We start from the raw sequence: 21,404 nt of genomic DNA, 5'->3' as shown, positions 1-21,404 counted from the left end.
CTGCGAAACCCCCTTTATTTTCAAGTGAACACTGTGAACTCTGAGTATGATCCAAAAAAAATTATTCAGTTGATAATCATTAAAACACAATAAAATCACAGACTAAGATGGACAATGGTGGCATCTCCCCAAAACTGTTTTTGTCCTAATATCTATGATTGAGCTCTATTGTTTGGGCTTTACTCTATCCTTCAGGAATGTTTTCATCAGCAAACCCCAGAGTCGATTCCACCCAGCCCCTCCCATCGGCACACAGCTGCACCATCCAGGAATGTCATACAGTATCTCTGCATCCGCAGCATCAGAGAAAAGTGTGTCATTGAATATCATGACGACAGGCACAGGCGACACAGGAACATGTGCAGCTGCAAATGTCTCTATGGCAGTGAACCAACACATTGGGGTTACACAAGTGTCTGTAAGCTGACCACCCATTTGTGACCTAGTTTCAAGCCTTGCGTGAGAGAAATATCAACATGAGAGGCAAAAAGTTATCAACATGAGTTGGCGACACTGCCCTCTGCTGTACAAATGAAGTAACTCATAGGTGACAAAAACAAATTGTGTCACATAAATTCAGTCTTATATTGACTTACATACAAAAGTTTTACAAACAAATGCTTCAAATTGGGCATGTTAATACATTGCTTGTTATAAACTCGTAAAAGCAGCTGTTGCATTATGCATGAAAAAAAATTGTGTATGATGTTACAACTTTCATGTGTGCATCAAAAAAAGACATAAACAAGTTTTATGTTAAGCTTCAGTCTTACAGTAAAAAAAAAAAAAAAAAGTTTATTAAGAACTGTCCTACAATCTGCATCCTCTTGCTGAAAAGGCATGTCACTGATTCTGTTAAAAGGAACGTAAGACATAATTTATTTGTTAAAATAACCACAAAAGGCCAATTCATATCAAGAGAGATTATATCTATAACTAGATCTATTATGTTTTCTATTGAAAAAGTGAGTCATGTTTGTCCATGCAAAACTCATTGATTTGATGCTGGATGTTGTGGGTGGACAATGTAATAGGTCATTGTAATAGGTTGCTAAGGTGTTCTAAGTTGTTTTTAGCATGTTCCGATGCAGTTGTAAAAGTAAAAATGCAAAAAGATGAAAAAATGTAAACTAAAGGAAATGATATGCTTGATGTGCCTACTGATATACACTTGCAATTTTACTTTGAAATTGTAAGTGTATTCATTTGTAAATTGAACTTGAGACATTTGTTAGCTATAAAAGTAATCAAACTAGGTTTACATGTATCTAAAGTAAAATAAATTCATAGGCTACTCTATATGTACAGTAAATAGTGTGCATGTGTGTTTTGGGGGCTCATGTCCGATCATGTCAGAAACACCATGAATCATGAGCAACAGTGATTGTAATCATAGCATGCTGGGGACTCTATTATACACCTATTATTTCTTACTGGTTTGCATACCATCCTCAGACATGTGAGTTTCGTCCATGGTGTTTTCTTCTTGTCCCCATCTAAGAAGCAAGAAAAAAATAAAAATAAAAACACCCAGCAGATATTTTCCAGGAAAAACTGCCAGTAGCAATTGGCAAAAGTCTAACAACTTGTATATCAGAGCTTTTCATCTTTTTTTCACAACACGTCCACACCCGATTCAATTCTAAAGCTTATATGCAGGTTTGGAACTGGAATGTCGACTATTATTTGACTTGTGTTGAAAACTTCTGTTCATAAAACTACCATCTATAATTTGCTTTTAATTATAACTCTTATTTTCAGTGGAAAGAGGATGTTAAATCAGGAATTAATGTTTTGTAAAGTAGATATATATAATCTCTTTAATCTCAAACACAATGTTTACTGGTACCAACAACAATCTCGCTGTTTCCTTTTAGCCAGTGGCAACAGGTGTGTCAAACCGCTGTCAGTTTACCTTTCATTGTCATTCTACCAAACAAGACAGCTGCCAGGATCACGGTCAGAAAAATGACAGCAGGCAATAAAATCTTCTCAATTTCCAAACTTCTCTCTGGGTCATGGCACCAATTTGCTGTGTGATTAAACAACAAAAGTGGCATCAAAAGTGGCATAACTAACATTATGTTTGACATTAGTTTAGCTCTTTTCAAAATAGTGTAGCTTTTCCAGTAAGAGGCTACACTACAAAACACTACATTGCAAGTATTTATTCAATCGTATTTTCCACAATGTAGTTATCTAAGTACAAAGTAGTTAAAAAAAAGTTTGGCTTGAATGTAGCTGAAGTACTTCAAATTATGAGTAGCTGTATCACAGGAGAGGCCACTAACTTTTCATTAGTGTGACACTAGCGCGGTTTTCCAAAAATTTACGCTTTTACAAGCTTAACTACAAAATGCTGGATTGGCATTTTTAATAGCATTTTTAGAAAAATGTTACATTGCTACATTTTTCTATGCATTGGTATGGCCACAACTTAAAGGGATAGTTCACTCAAAAATGTAAATTACCCCATGATTTACCCACCCTCAAGTCATCCTAGGTGTATACGACTTTCTTCTTTCAGACAAATACAATCAGAGTTATATTAAAAAATATCCTGGCTCTTCCTAGATCTATAATGGCAGTGAATGGTGGTTGAGATTTTTAGGTCCAAAAGAGTGCGTCCATCCATCATAAAATGAACTCCAAACGTCTCTGGGTAAATAAAGCCCTCTTAAGCAAATCGATGCATTTGTAATTTTCATTTTTGGAGCGAACTATCCCTTTAATATTGACTAGTGTCAATAAAGGGCTACTACTACTAATAATGTACATAGCTACATTAGTAGCTTGTAATGTAGCGAAATCCAACTATTTTTTCAAAGATTAGCCTGAATACCTTGAGTTGGTTGTTTGTGAGTAGCTGTAACTGCATCACAGACAATACTTAACATCATTTTCATTAGCATGACACTAGTTTAGCTGTTTTCCAAAAAGTGTCACTTTTACAGTTCTATCTACAGTGCAAAACGCAACATTGTTATGTTTTTCATGGCATTGTATCGTTTCCACAATGAAAGTATGAGTAGATGTTGTATAAGCGATCCTACTAAACCAGCTACATTTTCATTAGCATGATGCTAGTTTAGTTGTTTTCAAAATAGTGTTGCTTTTACTGTAATAAGCTACACTACAGAATGGTACATTGCAAACCTTTTCATCACATTGTACTGTGGTTACAGATTTATAATGTAGTTAAATACTTTTTTAGTAGCTTTGTATTGTAGCTACATGTAAATTGTTTTATCTGTAAAAGATTTAAAAGATTAGACTGGAGTTGAACTACTTCAATGTATGAGTAGCTGTAGCTGTAGCAGCGCTACTAATGCTACATTGCTAAATTTTCATTGCATTGTATTATTGACATAACTCTACATATATATATATATATATATATATATATATATATATATATATATATATTTGTAGCTAGTTTAGCAGCATGAAACTATTTTTAAAATATTAGCTTGTCTGTAGAACTACTTGAAAAGAGTAGCTGTAGTGTCACAACTAAGTTTTTTAAAAGATTAAGTTTAATTTTTTTTTTTTTTTTGCTGTGGCTGTATCATGGAAGCAAACTTTTACATTTACATTTATCAAAATAGTGTTGGTTTTGTAGTTGCTATACTACAGATATTGTTCTATTTTCATTGTTTTGTAGCCACAATTTTTATACTTTTTAGTAGCTTATACTAGCTACATATTAGCATGACTGTAGTTGAAATGCTTGAAAGTTAGAGTAGCTGTAGCTGTATCACTAACATACTACGGCACTAACTTACTAACTTTTCATTAATGTGACACTAGTTTATTGTGCCCACAATGTAGCTACTGGCTTAGCGTACTGTACTGTAGATACATTAACAACTTATTTCTAAAACAAGTTTAGCTGTAGATTAGCTGAATTACTTGAAATTATGAGTAGATGTAGCTTGTCACTTAGCAAGCTACAGTTTCAAAAGTAGCTTCTGCAACACTTGATCTTATCACCTTTACATATGTACTTACAACACTGCAAGTCGCATTGAAGTACAGGGACCGAAAAGCGCACATCTACCCTTTGGACCTACAAACATGAAAATACAAGACCATCCACATCAATAATTACCACTGACAAAAATCTGACAAGATTTGACAGCACTGTTACCGTCGCTTTCCTTTGTTGCCATACCTGGATGCAGATGCACACTTCGCACGCACTTTTAGACAAGTTGAAAAATGTGTGCTTCATTTTGTCCTAGAAAACAAATAAGACCTGGCATGACATCAAACAAGCTTAAACAAAGACCGCTTCTTTGCTTTGAGTTTTCCTTAGAACAGACCCTTTTCCTTCTCATGTCATCGGGTACAAACCAGGTGAAAAGTTTTACTTTGACAAGGGAATTGCCTTCAGTGGAGGCGTCAAGGCATAATTTACTAAGATAAATAGGAGTGAACCGAGAAAACTGTGAAAAAAACATCCATATGACATCATGTACATTTGCTCTGAAGTTATTATAACTGATCCTACAGGCAGATTATCCTGCTCAAGGTTCCTTACCACAGAAAGGTTTTGGAACTCGTTTCCCTCAATTCGTTTACAGTGAGAGGAGGGATTCATCTCACAGACAGAAACGGAGAAGCTGGCTTTGACCCATGTTGAAATCTCTGCCCATTGCTGACCATCTTTTGATATAATCTTTGCTGTCCAGACTTGTCAGATAAAAGGACATTTAGCATCATACAGTGTGTAACATAAACATCTGTGAAAGGTATTGTGCTTATATACCTGAGAAATTTCCGTTGGCAAAAGGACACTTTATCCATGTCCCCACTTCAGTGGTAAACTACAAAAAAAGAAATTACAATGAGTTCCAACCCAACCCAAAAAGCTATTTTCTGTCAATGACATCATTCGTTTAAAGGAGCAGTTCACCCAAAATTCCGACTTCATATTTAAACAACTCATGTGGTAAACTTCAAGTCACCAGAAGTCATTTGATAGTTTTTAAAGAACATACCATAATTTTAAATGGTAAATAATTCTTGTAGCTTGTAACTATCGATAAGGTTATTATTTAATCATTTTAATAGTTTATGACTTGTAATATAGTAGGGTGACTATAAATCGTCTTTTTCCCAAACATGTCCTGGCCAGGATTTCTAAATTCCCTAAAATGTTTGGGTTTTGCCTTGGTTTTCCTATTTGCTGAAGGGAATGACTGAAAAGTATAGTTTAACCAATAGCACACAGGCATTGGACACAATCATGGCACGCAAAAAGGCTACATCCGTTCTGGTCAAAACAATGCAAAACACGTACATATAATGTATGAGGACTGTAGAGATCATGTCAACAGTAAAAAAAGCCAAAATCCGGACATTTTAAGCAATTTAGAAATCCCTGACAGAAAAAAAGGACGTATAGTCCTCTAAATATAGTTCAAAACAATGTAAATATAGTGCATGAGTCATATGGACTACTTCTGTGGTGCTTTTAGTGTTTTTTTTTTTTAATGTGACATTTTTGTAATGTGACAGTTCCAGTCGTTATTCACTTTCATTGCATAGAATAGAGCAGCTATGGACATTCTACTACATTTCTCCTTTTGTGTTCCATAGAAGAATAAAAGTCAAATGGCTTGGAAGCTCATGAGGGTGAGTAAAAAATGACAAAATGTTAATTTTTGGGTGAAAGCAAATATGCAAAAAAAACAACATTCAACCTTCGTGCAAAGCGTTGGGTGTGGATCCACGGAAGAGAATATCACCTGAGGTAAAAACAGCAAAAAATTATATGACGGTTCCTAACAATCAGCAGCTATTACTCCACATGTAATAAAAAGGAACAAAGGATTAGAGTGAACAGAACATACTTTTTGTCCCTCTGAATGGAAAACATTTCCAATGTCTTGACAGCTTTTCCCTCCATCAGCATGGCACAGAGAAACTGACACTTTGACTGGACACTTTGGCTCCCATATCAACTCTTCCTTATTGAAGTCATAAGTTATCCCAGACCACAGTTCTTCTAAATCTGTTACAGAGAACAATGCAAGTATTTTAAAGTAAATTCTGAGCTTTAAAATGCCAATTTATAATATTACTAATTTATCACTAGTGATTTAAAGGGATGGTTTGACCAAAAATGAACAGGTGAAACATTCTTCAAAAAATCTTCTTTTGTGTTCCATAAAATAAAGAAATTGCTGTAGGTCTGGAAACAACATTAGGGTAACTGATGGCGAATTACTGATTTAAATGCTTTGCATAGCTTCCTGTTTGAGACCACCGGCAAGCTAATGATTTGGAATGCTATCTAACAGGAAACAGATACTCCTTTTACTAATTCAAACAAGTGCTAACTAGTACAAAAATAAATCTGATACAGCTACAATACAACCAAATGCAAATAAGCAAGCCAATGCAAGAAAAAAAAATTCCCATCAATGTAGCGGTTGGTGAAAGGTTTTGAGGCGAGTCTGAATATTACCTCAGATGTTGCCACTTGTTTTAAAATGCTAGTTTGCCTCACAAAGCATTTTTGCAGTGTAAACTGAGAAACTGATAACATCTAGGACCTCTGTTTTGAACAAAGTCAATTTTACTTACTGTTTTTGAATGGACACACTTGAATTCTCCTTGCATCTACTCTAGCAGGCCAACCCTGAAATAAAAGACGGTGGAAATCAACACTTCCTTCTCTACCTGTCAGACTGCATGTTCAAACCTTAATTTTCTGTCAAATAAAGTTTTCATACCTCAATGCACAAACAGGGTAATGGTTTGGAATAATGAAGCGTTACACTACTCTGTAGATTTTGTGGTTTTATCTGAAACACGTGTAAAACACAAGGGTAAAATGAAACGATGCAAAGTCTTCTAGGAATTGCAAGGGAAAGTGAGCTCACTGTGTTTACCTTTCTATGAGCCCCTTCCCCGGCACAGATGATATTATGTTTATGACAGAGCCTGAGGTTGTAGTCTGTGTCCTCTGGAGCATCAGTCACTTTCACTGTTAACGCATTCCAGGCTTTATCTACAGTGTATGCCAACTTCCCAGCTACAACAAAGTTACAGTACAGTTACAGCTTCACATACTGTCTATCTAACTATCAATGTTGTGACATGATAATGAAACTTACTGATGCACTCTGCAATTTCATCTCTGATACCTTCATGACTGCATTCTGGCATTAAAAAATAAAAGGGCAATAGCTGTTAATGTTATTCGTATCATGTGTGACTACACTGTGTATAAGCGTTATATATAGACTGCTGATAAACACAACGCTGATACCAGGAACAAGGTGTCTTTGTGTCCACGTGGCCTTACAGTAGTTGGGAATGGTTTTGAGAGTCACGAACACAAACTGCCCAGGTCTAACAGGAACACATTTAAACTTTACATCAACCTAGAAGCCGAAACAGAGTATTTAATATCTGACAATGTCATACAAGGTAGGAGATTATAGTTTCTGTGGTACTGTGACAGATTTGCGTCATTGCTAAAATTCTCAGTGGTAACCATCAGGTAAGCATCATATGTTTATACTGTACCTGTTTTCCTGTGGCTTTTCCTTTGCCAACATGGCCAAAGGTGTAAATCTGGCAATGTCCTATCATCCCTGCAGAATCGGCACATACTGAAACTCCACGAATATCACCTGGAAAACAGGTCCAAACTTTAGGAGAACCGAAACACGTTTATTTTGTGGGTGGTGCAAAGTGGTGACGTCATTTTGGAGTTTCTCCTTCAGTTAGCATTTCAGGTTAAATCAATAAGATAGTAATTACTAAGGCACATTGTGTTTAGTTAATGTTAGACCTTTCAGATTATACAGTATTTAATTAATATCTTATTGTTGTGAAAGGTTTGGTTTTAGAAAGATGTAGTTGTACTAAGAAGGCAATGTTTTGTCAATGAGTTACCGGAGTATTTGTTTAAATGCAGTGACGTAGGAATGACTCAGTAGATCTACGAAAGTTATAAAGCAATCTAACAGTGGTTGTTGATGTTTTTCAGGAGTACTGCACCAGGCAAAAAGATTCAGTTCACTGAAAACACTTTGAACATAGTGGGGTAAGTTGTCACAGTGCAAACACTCAATACAAATACAAATATTATCCAAAAATGAGAGGTATCTAACAGAAATATGAAACCATTTATTATATTTATTAATAAATTGTGTAAATGTATAACATTTAAAACATATACCACATCAAAAACGTTTCATTCATGCAATGTGACCAGAATAATACACACCAGTAGCATTTACTGATGTTGCGATTTTAAGCTGGAGTGAACATTTCCTCCCTTCACATGCCAACACAGTAGACAACATCACATTATTGAACACGGTGCTGCTAACAGGCTGATTCCTGCAGTGAAATGCTGACAGTGGAGCTATAACATATAAAAAATATATATATGAGGACCATAAATTACTGCATAGATAAACATAAACACAGACAGTCAGATGAGTAGATACTCACAGTAAGCTCTGGGTTTACACTGTAGACCCTGTTTGTAGAGATCAAAAGGAATATTATTTAAAGCACTAAGCTGAGTCAAGATAGTTTAAATTACTTTCCTATTTAGGCACGGTCCAGAACTGCTTTATCATTTAACAGGAAATGTGACTGTACTGTAAGGACAGTAGAACAAGGGGTTTCCCACTCACTCTTTAGGAAGTTCCTGGTTGGAGCAATACATAACAAGGCTAGGGCAGGCATATGATGTAAGTTTAGAGTATCATATCTAATTACAATAATCAACAGCATGCAAAAAAGATTGGTCAAATTTTGTCAATATCGATGACCTAGATCAGTTAGAGCAGGTTATTTGTATGTCTGCTTCTGTAAGACTGAGACAAGGTATTTTTAATACATCACATAACTGGCTGGGTTTCATTGTTACAGATGATATCATATTTTTATGACTCATACATTAAACCATGCCAGTAGCCACTTTTCCAACATAACACAGAAATAGCTCTCATATAAATAAGCACTGGCTTAATTAGGTTAAATATTGATAAATGCAATTGTCAGCAGGCAAACTTCATTTAATTTCATTTATCTTTTACAAGTTAAATGTTTCACTTCTGGCAATCTACATATAACCAGCATATTATTGTTAAACTTTTAATAATTAAATTATGACTGCAACAACGTTTTACTCAAGTAATGTCAAGGTAATAGCAAGTTTAAAAAAGAGAAAGAGAAAAGACCTTACGAAATTAATCTGTTACAAAACAAACAAAACATTCCAAATTCCAAATTATATTTAGACTACAAAAAAATAAAAAGATTAATTTAAAAAACTGACAAACCTCAGAACAACTCCAAGCACAATCCTGGTTCCTCTCAATCCTGCCCATATTGATCTTGTGGTTCTGGAGGATGAGGAGCAGAAGAAGAAGCGGAAGATATTTCATGTTCGGACAGTTTTGACACGCGCTGACGTTCCTGTACAAACTTGCTTTGTTGCTGTGAATGACTTGCTGTCAGAGTATGCAGCCCTTTGAATATAAAACGGGCATTGACATATAGAGACATATAAATTACTCCCGCCCACTAAAAGTCACATAAAGAGAGAAAAAAAGTGGAAGTGCGGCTTCCAAAGCTCATCCATGTATCAATCCATATCACATCTCTCTCTCTCTCTCTCTCTCTCTCTCACACACACACACACACACACACACACACCTATACTAAAATGGCAAATCAGGAGAATCATCTATAAGAGCACTTAACTCCCCAAACCCCCTAAATGTCCCTAACAGCGCTCTCTGTGGCATTTACTAGTTCATAACGCTCGATTCAAGTTTTATACAGGCGCTTGTAATAAAGTTTAATGAAACTGCATAATTGTACAGTTCTGTAGAAATATTTGCCGCTAGATGGAGACAAATAGTAACATCAGATAGAGGGATGAAACTCTAAAAGTGCTGAACTTCTTAGCTGGTAAAACATCTGTGTTGAATCACCCAATAATAAAATGCGACTTCTGTAGTTTTGTCTCATATTCATCTTTTAATCATATTTGTAAATGTCTTGACTCAATTTTGCCTTTAATTTTGTCTTTACTGTTCCAGTACTTTTGGAGGGCACTGTATGCACACACACACACACACACTTAGATATATTATTATTATTATTTATATCTTCATCAGTTATTAAAACCGTAATTATTAACACTTATTAGAGAACACTTATTAATTGTATTATTATGTTATATGCTAGATACTGCAAGGGGTGATCATATGTGATACTGTTGGTTAACATTACTTCTGGTCGACTTCCATGAAAAAAAATATTAATGATATTAAGATATTTTTTAGATATTACTATTATTACTAATGGTTATTATTAACACTCATTAAGATCTTATTTTTTTAGGGGTAATATATAAATTATTTCTAGTCGACTAACCTGAAAAATAATAAATAATAAGGATAATTATAATAGTTTTTAATTTATTATTATTACTATTATTATTATTATTCATGATGGTCGGCCAGAAAAAGATGACGCATATGAAACAAAACCAACAGCTTCCCATGTAGATACCGATCACTCTTGGCCCCTCACACATTATTCTTTGGCGGGCGTTGTTTTCTCGTCTGCTTTCAGTGCTCTCTCTCTCTCTCTCTCTCTCTCTCTCTCTCTCTCTCTCTCTCTCTCTCTCTCTCTATACACCCCCTCGTTGTTGTTTTTCTCCTCCAGCCTTCGCTGCGCACGCACTCTCTCTCTCTCTGGATCAGCTGCGCGCTCGCAGTAGTGTGTTCATCCCTTCCCCCCGCGGCCTGGCTGCTGATGAGATGAGTGGAAGATGTCGGTGTCGGGGCTGAAAGCCGAATTAAAGTTCCTTGAGTCAATTTTTGATCCAAACCATGAGCGATTCAGAATAATCGACTGGAAGCCCGATGAACTGAGCTGCCAGTTTAATGTGACGGGAGAAAAGCTGCTGATTATTCACTGCAACATCACGGTAAGATTCATCATCCGTGTGTAGCTTACAGGCGAACAAGACAAGGCCGAGTGAAACAACACCAGCCACAACCCCTTTGACTCGAATAAAGCCATCATAATGCGAATAAACCATGTATGATCAGGATCGCTTATATCCTCGGATAGATGTCAAAATCACAGCTAAACTAGTATGCAATGCTAGTACGAGCTACATTTAGCCTGCTAACGTTAACGTTAGTGGATTAGCTAACAAAGTTAACTGCGTTTGCTGTCGCTTTAACTTTATTAGCTAAACAAACTCGCTTGATAATATTCAGGTTTGCTCGGTCATATCAAATATAAGTTTAAATAAAGCATAAAGGGGTTGTTTTATTCCGTGTCGGTGGGATTTTGCTGTTAAATTAGTTGGCAGGTAATTAGCTTGTGTGCTAATTTAGCTAAACGGATACTTCAAGCTAGCTAAACGACGTTTCGGACCAAATGTAAAATGTTTTTTGGTCTTGCCAAGCCGAGTTTGAGATGCTATTTTGGAATATTTATAGCATAACAAAACATTGTATTGGTGTAAACAGCTAGTTATTGTGTTGGCTAGCTAATTTGGCAACGATTAGCTGTTTTGCCGAAGTTCTTCATTTCGCGAGGCCTCTTAAGAAATGCGTAGATCTAAAACAATCTATCGTGATTTGTTGCTAAGTAACTATTAGCTTAATTTATAGCTGCTATCGTAACGTGTTATATAGGTGATATTAGCACATTTTCAAACTTCATATTTGAGCAATTCCTGCATTTTCACAGCTTTTAATGGACAAATTGTGCATGTATATAAAGTGTATATTAACTGTACTACATTATGAAGGAGTACAGTGTCTATAAAAGCACACTGCAAAACGACGCCGCTGCAGTTTTGTTGTTGTTTAGGCCAGTTAGTTTGCTGAGCTTCTGTCTTGATGTTTGAGGTGCTGTAAGGTCAGTATGTGGTCCTGACAAGCAGAAGCAAATCACATCGCCATCATTTTGGTTCTCCCTCAACGGGAGACTCAGTGATGGGAGGAGATTTCTAACTAGTGGATGGGAACATAATGTTCACATGATATTACATGGAACCTCCTCAGCTCTGTCATGCACTTCTCTGAAATAAACAGCACTGCACAGATCTACCATGGTCTCTTCTGGGTTTTCATTAGAAGAGAGAACCTGCAGAGTTTGATTAATTGATTTGGCAACTTATAATGTGGCTGCTTCTCAATCAAGTAGCTCAACGGATCCGCTCAGACTTTAGTAACCTTGTGGAAGGACAAAGGGTTTCGACACAGTTCTGAAGATGCTGACATTGTAACTCTTGATACTTTCATAGGAGTCTTACCCCTTAACCCCACCAATATGGTTCGTTGATTCCGATGACCCAAGTCTGACTGAAGTCCTTGAACGACTAGAGGATGTCAGAAAAGGCAATACTTTGGTAAGGAGGTGTTAACTCTCTCTGAAATTGTAATGACATGTGATTGTCAAAATAAAACACAAAATAAATATTTTACTGTACACAAGTTTAAAAGTTTGGGGTCAGTAAGATATATTTTATTGAAAAACTTAGCACTTATGTTCAGTAAAGATGAATTAAATCGATCAAGTCACAGTAAATACTTTTACATTGTTTCAAAGAATCTATTTTAATCTGAATCTATATTTTCATCTGAAGCAGCACAGTTGTTTTTGTCATTGATAATAGTAATAGAATATGTTTCTTGAGCAGCAAATCAGCATATGAGAATGATTTCTGAAGGATCTTGTGACATTTATGACTAAAGTAACGATGCTGAAAATTCAGCTTTACCATCACAGGAATAAGTTATTACATTTTAAAATATATTAAAAATAATATTTAACAATATTATTGTTTTTACTGTTTGTCAGACTTGGTGAGAATGAATCTTCTTTAAAAACAAACAAACAAAAAATCTTACTGAGCCCAAACTTTTGAATGGTATTGTATATCCTGTAGTCAGAATTGATCATTTTGATTACAATGCCAAGGGAAATAATCAGAAATTATTAACATCTTTGTCAATATCCATTAATTTAATTAAAAAATACATTAAACTTGCAACTTTTTATTTACTACACCATTTTGATTTGGGAAGATAAATTTAAATGATAGCATTAAAATGCAAAACATATAAAAAAAAATAATTTGGATTATTAATAATGATCAAAATGTGTATACATTTGTACATGTGACATTTTTATTTAAAAAAACTTTTATTATAAATGGTATAAGATATAGAGATGCACCGATTGCAGTTTTCTTGGCCAATTCGGATTTTTTTGGAAGTGTGACCTTTTTTTTCTGAACACACATTCTCACATTATTTTATATGCAACCCGATGTATGATAGTAGCTTAATGGTTTTAATGGCTTGCCATTTGTCACCTCTTTTCCTTCTTATGCAGCTCCTACAGCAGCTGAAAAAGCTGATCTGTGATTTATGCCGACTCTATAACCTGCCCCAGCATCCTGATGTGGAGATGCTGGATCAGCCACTTCCTGCTGGACCCATCAGTCAAGACAAGAAGGTACCCAAATCAGCACAGACCTACATAGTCTTATTACACTCCTTTCTTTTCCTGTTCCTGGTGTGAGCTGATGCAAGCTTTTTGTTCCTCTACTTCCCAGCATGGAACAACAGATGAAGTGACATCAGAAGAAGAGGAGGAAGAGGAAATGGCAGAGGTATTAAGCTTTAGGGGATGCGATGGGTTCCTCATGACTCAAGTTATGAAGAAAAGACTAGTTGATACCTAACACTTTCTTTTGTTTGTTGCTGTGGCAGCAGGATATTGAAGATCTAGACCACTATGATATGAAAGAGGAGGAACCGGTCGATGGGAAAAAGTCAGAGGATGATGGCATCGAGAAAGAGAATCTGGCCATTCTGGAGAAAATCCGCAAGAACCAGAGGCAGGACCACTTGAACGTAAGTGTCCATTCGGTAAGGTAACTTTTTATACAACTTTGGGGTTGGGTGGAGCAATATTTGTTTTATTGATGCAGTATAGTGATGTCATCACTTTATGATGTGTAATACAATGCAATAAAGCACATTTTTATTTGCAAATAGGGTCAGCTCTTCTCTATTTGTGAAGTCTGTAATTTATCCACTGAAGAATAATTTAAAAAATTGTTCCTTGCATTGCTGTATATGTTCCCTTAATGCTTCATTGTTGGTCTCATAGGGTGCGGTGTCCGGTTCAGTTCAGGCCTCTGACCGCCTCATGAAGGAACTCAGGGAGATCTATAGATCACAGAGTTATAAGACAGGTAATTTTAGTTAAATTCCAGCATTGACTTTTCCATATGTTTGTTCCAAGCCTAATGAGCTGCCTACATAGGCTGCTGCCTTTTAAGGAGCATCTTCACTGTTATGGCAGTTCCTTTGGCTAGTTTTTGTCCAATACAGCTCAGTATTAAACATGGAAAAAACAGTGTCACTTTCAATTACAACTGTACTATAATGCTGACGTTTAGAGTAGTGTTCATTTCGATTATTTCTCCTAACCAACAGCCGACGCTCGTTAACCGATTATTAACTGTTAACCGACAAGATTATTTTAAATTAGAAAGGATAAGTGTCTGTGACCCGTTAAAAATAGGCTACTATAACATTTGTTTTCCGGGGATTAATTATACATGCGCAAAAAGCAGCAAACAACAGAACACGAGGATTCACATTGTCATATCATATCACATTACACACCTGCAGCGCTTCTGCGAGCGGAGAATATATAGGCTAAATATATAAAACATAAATAAGCCTATACGAGAAATATATCTTTACTTAAATAAGAAATTAAGAAAACGAAAGAAAAAAACTGTGCAACATGTAGCCTAGAATGGTGAGTTTCGATTCATTTTTGTGCTGCGCGAAAGGAAACGTCAGACAGTAGCATCCTATTTTACTTTAGGCCTATTTTACAAATGCACAAAGATTTGTTTGTATTGTGAATGTACACAAATAAAAGCAAATCTTTTACAATTCCGATTATCTTTGACTAAATGGAGTAGTTGCTTCCACTGTTGGAAGGAAAAAATTCAAATGATTGCGCTGGCGCCACATGCGCGCGCACAGTTTAGCTTTGCTACCTTGACAATAATGAAGCCTGTTCATTATCATAATAAAATACAGTCAGTCAAACATATGGAAGAAAACACACTGCTCAGTTTAAATATGTAGGACAATCTGTGCCGTTAAGCAACTATGGAAATATTAGATTTTTTCGAATGATAGACCCAACTTTGGTTTTGGTTTTAGTTTCGTTTTAGCCTAAATTAATTTGTTTTGCCTTGTCGTTTATAGGCTATAGCTTCTTATATTTTTAATTCTTGTTCTAAATACTGTTAAATTGAAAGGATTTGTTGTGGAATGAGGGGAACTAAAATAGCCTAGCTTTGTTTACAGTGTTTATTATAATGTTTGTAACATTTCGCGTCGGCATTAGGAATATTTCTAAATGGAATAATAAAATGCGACTTATTTATTTTTCTCTAAAAATGCTATTTTTTTTAATACGCGTAGTGTATTTTAACCATGCAGCAAACCTTTTAAAATATTTTGATAAATTAGGCCTACTGGAAAAAAAATTAAAATAATAAATGACATTTTAAACTGTTTAACTGGTTGCAATAATCGGTCAAAATTCTGTACAGTCGGTTAACCGGTTAAAATGAACACCCCTAGTCTAGAGTGTTCACGTTTTTACTCTCATTTGACCTCAACTGACTCAACCCCAGAGCACACCTACCTATGAAGCCTTTTTTATACTCGCCGCGTCCGTAAAGGTGCGTGTGGTAGGCATGGGCGATTTTTCCAGTTTTATCAATTAATTTGAAGTTAAGGTTTTGCCACGATTTTATTTTAGAAATCATTTTGACAATTTTTTTTTTAAAGGATTTCTGACCCCGAGACTCAACTATTTACTGCAATTCTCCAGCTGTGGTCCTTGAAGAGTCTTTAGCCACTCAAACTCTCCTCCTCACCGTGCATTAGGACAATATAGACACATGTCTTATCTTTTGCTGCACATCAGAAATATATTTTTTGGTTTTTCTCATTGTGATGGATGATTAAGGGAATTTGGGCTTTGTTTTCCCTCCTATTTATATTTCTGTATAGCTATTCCTGTATATAACAGGAAGCTATGACTGGATAATTTCATGTTCATAATCACCCTGGAGTGCTCAAAATTGTGAATATGAATGGGACTCTACTTCAGAGATATTTTACTCATAAGAATTTCTAGGGGTGCCAATAATTGTGTCCAACGTGTATTTGAGAAAAAACATTTATTTCATAATGATATTTCCCCCCATTTTAAATTCTTATCCAATGAAAGGTTAGATTGTGAATTATTTTTTTTTTAAATATCAAAAGGATTAACAATGCAGATAAATTTTCACAGCCGCCTTTGATCATATTTACCAAGGGTGCCGCTATTTTTGGCCATGACAGTATGTATAAGACACGTTTGTACAATATGTAGTTCATGCATCTTTTCTGCAAAGGTATTTAACAAGTGATTTGTTTAACATTTGAATGTTGACAACTTCATGTGTGGTGCGCTTGGAATAGAATCTCCTTTAACTAGAGGGTACTAAAGAAAAAGTTACTTGAAAGTTACTTTTTAAAATCATAAAAAATCGAAAATCGGTCAAATGTTGTGAAAAAAAAATCTAGATAATTTTTTTGCCAAATCGCCCAGCCCTAACGTTGGGGCGAAAATGATGTCATCGTGGAGTGGGTGATCATGTGCGTTGAGTGTGCACTTTGCGCACGGCTCTGCTTCCGAAGATGTGCGACTTTAACACCATTTGCTTAAAGTTGTCTTGTGTTTGATGCAAAATAAACCCAAAAGCTTAAGATTTTGTTCATAAAGATATTGCTTCATCTCATGCATCGTTCATGCGAGACGTCAAATTTTGAGTCTTGTACCGGCAAATTGCTGCTTCTCACGCTGATTACCGATGGTTTTGTCCTCTGTCATTTCAAAGAATAGTATAACAGCGAACGAGACAAGTATAAACGCCTCGTCTGTTTGGGGAGGTGTGTGCGCAGTCAGCGAAGGCTCGCGATACGGAGCCAGGTGAACGTATAAACAAGGCTTTAGGTTGTTGTCATGAACCAGTGGTAGTTTGAAGGCATTTACCAGCTTCGGTTTTGAACTCCATACAAACTTTGGTTGGCCTGATTTTGTTGGAAATGACATCACACCAGTTGGTTCATTGGTTTCACTTGAAGTATATCAGGGCCTTAATTTGCCTACCTTTTGTGACAGGAGTGTGCATGTGATGCCTAAAACTGTTTTGGAACACATTTCTTAGTTTCCATTAGTTTTATCTTGTTCCAGATCTGTCTGATCTGTTTGTTTACCATTCTCTTTGTTCTAGGTATCTATTCAGTGGAATTAGTCAATGATAGCCTGTATGAGTGGCATGTCAAGTTAAGGACGTAAGTATGGTTGCATAACATGAAAAACCATGTGGGCTGATGATAGTTTAGTGTTCCGATCTTTAAAATCATTCTCCTATTTTTTAAGGGTTGACCCAGACAGTCCGTTACACAGCGACTTGCAGGTTTTGAAGGAAAAAGAGGGCATGGACTATATTCTTCTCAATTTCTCTTATAAAGTTAGTTTTTTTTTTTCTTTGTTGTACAATAATACTGATTGAAAAAAGTTTATGCAACTGAATTTCTGTTTTCTTGCTTGCTGATGGCAGGATAACTTTCCTTTTGATCCTCCCTTTGTACGGGTTGTGTCTCCTGTCCTGTCTGGAGGGTGAGCATGAGAATTTTTTCCTAGTAAATAAGTCAGACTAACTTTTCTATGTTTGTAAAAGGTAAAAGTAAAGATTTTACTATATTTGAAGGATGATTATATTTTTTTCCCCAGAGAATAACATAAATGGATGTATTGTGAATAATGCGGTCTTAATTTTTTTTTTTTTTCAGAGATTGTGTAATGCTAACTTAATTTGCCTACATTTCATTTATTATTTAGCATTCTGTTTAATACCCCATATATTTTTGAAAGACCATTAGATGTTAATTTGCTTTATCCTACTAAATGTTTTTTTTTCTTTTCTTATCTAGCTATGTTCTTGGAGGAGGAGCCTTGTGTATGGAGCTACTTACAAAACAGGTTTGAATTCTCTTTGAATTTTCTCAAGTTTGCACATTAAAATAAAGAAATCCGAAACAATGAAATAAATTTTATCTCATAGGGCTGGAGCAGTGCCTACTCAATAGAGTCAGTCATCATGCAAATCAACGCCACCTTAGTCAAAGGGAAAGCCAGAGTGCAGTTCGGAGCAAATAAGGTTTGTTCGACCTCGTGATCAAAAACAAAAATGATTTGCCTGCAGAAATGTTGACCCTTCCCCTTTTGTTTTGTGCAGAATCAATACAATCTTGCCAGAGCACAACAGTCATATAAATCATTGGTTCAGATTCATGAAAAGAACGGTAGGTGGAGAAACCGTAAAACGAGATGCAGAATTGATGCTCTTTGAACTCTTCTCAGAAGTTTTTTTCTCATGTTTTTCCTCTAGGCTGGTACACACCTCCTAAAGAAGATGGCTAGGAAAAGCATTGATCTGCTTGCACACTGCAAACATGGGATATCTGGTCAAATCTTTGCTTTATTTTACTAATGTTTTCACCTCTTCATCTTGAGTATGATGCCCCCTCGTGTAAGTGGAAGCCATCGGGAAACGTTTGCCCTCTCGCTGTCTGGAATGCTCAGAAATTTGCATCGTCCTTTATCTTCTGCAAGGCTGGACTCTTTGACCAGATCCCGTGATGTCTGGATTGCTGTCTGTTTCTCATGCTCTCTTTCTCTCTCTCTCATCTATTGTCTTCTATACTGATGGGACATTCAGAGCCTTGGTACTAATAAGGCATCTAACATGGCGTTTCGAAATGGTGTGATCAGAGAAAGATTTTTTCTTTTTGTTGCTTCCTCACTTTTATTGGAGCATGGCTCTGTTCAGGATTATTACATAGATGGAGATGCTCAATGAAGATGCTGGATCTGATCCTCTCTGTCTGCTTTTAAAGGATGTTCTAATGGCCATGGACTTTAAATGGTGGTTTACTGAACTTAAAACAGGATATGGATGCAACTAGAGACAATGTGAAGACAATGTGCCACTGCTCTTGTGTCTATAGAGATTTTTTTTCCCCTTCATGCATTCATGTACAGTTAACATGTACTGGTACATTTAATGCCGATGTCGTCAAAGAATCGTTACTTGCCACAATTATACGTGTAAGCTTCCTAAGCAACCCTTATGTTAATGATAACGGCGAAGACGAGATGAAGGGGCACTTATACGACTAGCCCCAGATCTCGTTTTTCCAACTAAGGATGAATCCCACTCAGTTTCCTTACGCTCGCTTTTAGCATGTGGCAGATCTGACCAATAATGGACAAATGCGAGCTTTGGCTTTGAAAAAGCGAAGCGGAACTTGCCGTCGCTCCATAGTTGAACAGAGCTCCACTTGTATACTTGTAAATGGATTTGAGGTGTCTTAAATGTGGTGTTAATGTGAAGTGGGGGAATTATCCGAGCTGTTCTCACATGAGGACTTAGGGACTCGAAATGGGGAAAAGGTTGATGTTTCTCAAAATAATGGGGGTAATATCTTAAAAATTGTATTTATATAAGTGATATGAACATAACTTTTTTTTTTTTCCATTTTTGTTTCCACCCTTAATTGTAATTTTCATAATTTCTGCTCCATTAAAAAAAACAGCTGTTACAGATTGAGACATTTGAGGTTTACATTACTAATGGACCTCTCATGATCAGCAGTTTGCTGTCAGTTTCATTTTGTGAGCATTGATGGATTAAAAGAGTGCAAATAATACTTTTGTCATAGCACAACACTAAAAGAGCACTGTTTCTTTCCATGCCTGATGGACAATACTCAAGGCGTTGTTTATTTTACCTCTTGGATCTGAACGTCCAGTATAAAGTCTTAAGAATGGTCGATGCCTCAATGTTCATGGCGAAAGAGAGCTTGTCAAAATACACCATACCTCCCTGCTTTTTTTTGGTCTTTGTTTTGCAGTGTATTATAAAAAGTGACTGTCGAAAGACTCATGCATGTGAAGGCGTCTCACATTTTTCATTGAAAACTCAGGAAAATCCATTCTGTTTGAAAACCTTTTTTGGTCCGTTTGCTCTACCTATCCACTTTAAGAACCTTCTGCAGTTCCTGAAAGCAAAGAAAAGGATTTTAACGGCTTCCCGTGGTCGTTATTTAGTATTTTATGATGGAGCTTGGTTTCATCATAAGAAGTGTTAAAGGCCAATGGTGATTTAGATAATCCTGGCTATAAAAATGTATCAGATTTTACTTGTTTACTAAAATTAAGTGCTTAGTCAAACGTAACTTATGTTTTTATTGTTGTTTCTCACCCCTCTGACTTCAGCTGTCAGTTGTAAATATTTTGGGACATTTGGGTTTAGTATTTGCACAGAATGTTGTGATTGTGCCTCTTGGATCAGTCCTGAGTTTGAACTTCATCCCGTAACAGGCAGGCTCTTGGATATGTATATTTTTTAACATGGATTCAAATGTAATCTTTTACTCCAGTCACATGCAAATGTAATTCAAGAGAGCCACTGCAGCAGGAATGTCTTGAATAACTTTAAGTATCTGCTTAGCAAGATATTGCTGCTGTCTTGTTTCAGAGATGTGCTTGGTCTTGGGTTTTCATTGGTGAGATTTGAAAAAGCAGACCTCTAAATGGTGTTTCCTCAAAGGTTTATTCATCTCAAGAAGTACACCTGGGCTTGTCCGCACTGACCAAGGTTTCTGTAACTGATGTGTCTTTCTTCTGTTTGTCCGAACAGTAATGATTTTTTTTTTCCACACTGAACGTGAACCTCACCATAACCAATAGCAGAACTCGTCTCTGGTGCCATCTCTTGGAATGGTTCTTGAAGCTCTCACTTTTGGAATGCTTTCTGGGTTTTTTTTTTTTTTTTTTTTTAGGTTTTTCCATTACAAGAAAATTTTGACCATGTACAGTATATTTGTAAACTTGCATCAAGTTTATGAATAAAGAATTTTACGAGGAGCTTGTTGGGGTATCTGCATTCAATAATTAAAATTTTCATTAAAGGGTTAGTAGTTCACCCAGAAATAAAAATTCTGTCCTTATGTCGTTCCAAACCTGTACGACCTTTGTTCATCTTCGGAACACAAATGAAGACATTTTTGGTGAGAAATAATGACTTTAACAATTTCTTCTCTTCCGTGTCAGTTTTCAATGCACGTTCACGACAGTACCACTACGTATGCATGTGCATTCTTCCGCTTGCAAACAAAGCATGCGCCGTGGTACTGTTAAAGTCTAACAGGGAAGAGAAGAAATTGATGAAT

At 36.1% G+C, this 21,404-nt stretch overlaps 2 protein-coding genes across 6 annotated transcripts; one reads left to right on the top strand and one right to left on the bottom strand.

The window, feature by feature from the left end:
- Nucleotides 1-567: 567 nt before the first annotated feature.
- Nucleotides 568-9,665, bottom strand: LOC306866370 (interleukin-17 receptor E-like protein). 2 transcript variants are annotated; one of them, XM_079411544.1, is made up of 18 exons: nucleotides 9,318-9,665; nucleotides 8,479-8,506; nucleotides 8,249-8,389; nucleotides 7,543-7,649; nucleotides 7,283-7,397; nucleotides 7,128-7,172; nucleotides 6,903-7,045; nucleotides 6,744-6,815; nucleotides 6,595-6,649; nucleotides 5,859-6,019; nucleotides 5,709-5,753; nucleotides 4,772-4,829; nucleotides 4,544-4,695; nucleotides 4,175-4,240; nucleotides 4,012-4,069; nucleotides 1,916-2,032; nucleotides 1,435-1,496; nucleotides 568-852 (listed from the first exon to the last, which is right to left on the bottom strand). In XM_079411544.1, the coding sequence occupies exons 1-18, from the start codon at nucleotides 9,420-9,422 to the stop codon at nucleotides 844-846; spliced, it is 1,539 nt and encodes a 512-aa protein (XP_079267670.1). In that variant the 5' UTR covers nucleotides 9,423-9,665; the 3' UTR covers nucleotides 568-843. The 2 variants fall into 2 exon arrangements, with proteins under 2 accessions (XP_079267670.1, XP_079267669.1); XM_079411543.1 differs by lacking the exon at nucleotides 568-852 and having other exon boundaries at nucleotides 1,298-1,496; nucleotides 9,318-9,624.
- Nucleotides 9,666-10,692: 1,027 nt separating this feature from the next.
- LOC306866729 (ubiquitin-conjugating enzyme E2 Q2-like) lies at nucleotides 10,693-21,103 on the top strand. Of its 4 annotated transcripts, none has more exons than XM_079412029.1 (13): nucleotides 10,693-10,978; nucleotides 12,314-12,418; nucleotides 13,408-13,530; nucleotides 13,631-13,687; nucleotides 13,788-13,946; nucleotides 14,191-14,275; nucleotides 17,399-17,459; nucleotides 17,548-17,638; nucleotides 17,729-17,787; nucleotides 18,102-18,150; nucleotides 18,233-18,328; nucleotides 18,407-18,473; nucleotides 18,560-21,100. In XM_079412029.1, the coding sequence occupies exons 1-13, from the start codon at nucleotides 10,820-10,822 to the stop codon at nucleotides 18,589-18,591; spliced, it is 1,143 nt and encodes a 380-aa protein (XP_079268155.1). In that variant the 5' UTR covers nucleotides 10,693-10,819; the 3' UTR covers nucleotides 18,592-21,100. The 4 variants fall into 4 exon arrangements, with proteins under 4 accessions (XP_079268155.1, XP_079268158.1, XP_079268157.1 ...); XM_079412032.1 differs by having other exon boundaries at nucleotides 10,712-10,978; nucleotides 13,791-13,931; nucleotides 18,560-21,103; XM_079412031.1 differs by having other exon boundaries at nucleotides 10,722-10,978; nucleotides 13,788-13,931; nucleotides 18,560-21,103.
- Nucleotides 21,104-21,404: the final 301 nt, after the last annotated feature.

This window comes from Barbus barbus (genome assembly GCF_936440315.1).
Source record: "Barbus barbus genome assembly, chromosome: 48".
In the NCBI taxonomy this organism is placed as follows: domain Eukaryota; kingdom Metazoa; phylum Chordata; class Actinopteri; order Cypriniformes; family Cyprinidae; genus Barbus; species Barbus barbus.
The sequence above is the reverse complement of the archived record's forward strand: the minus strand, read 5'-3'. Positions and strand labels throughout refer to the sequence as shown.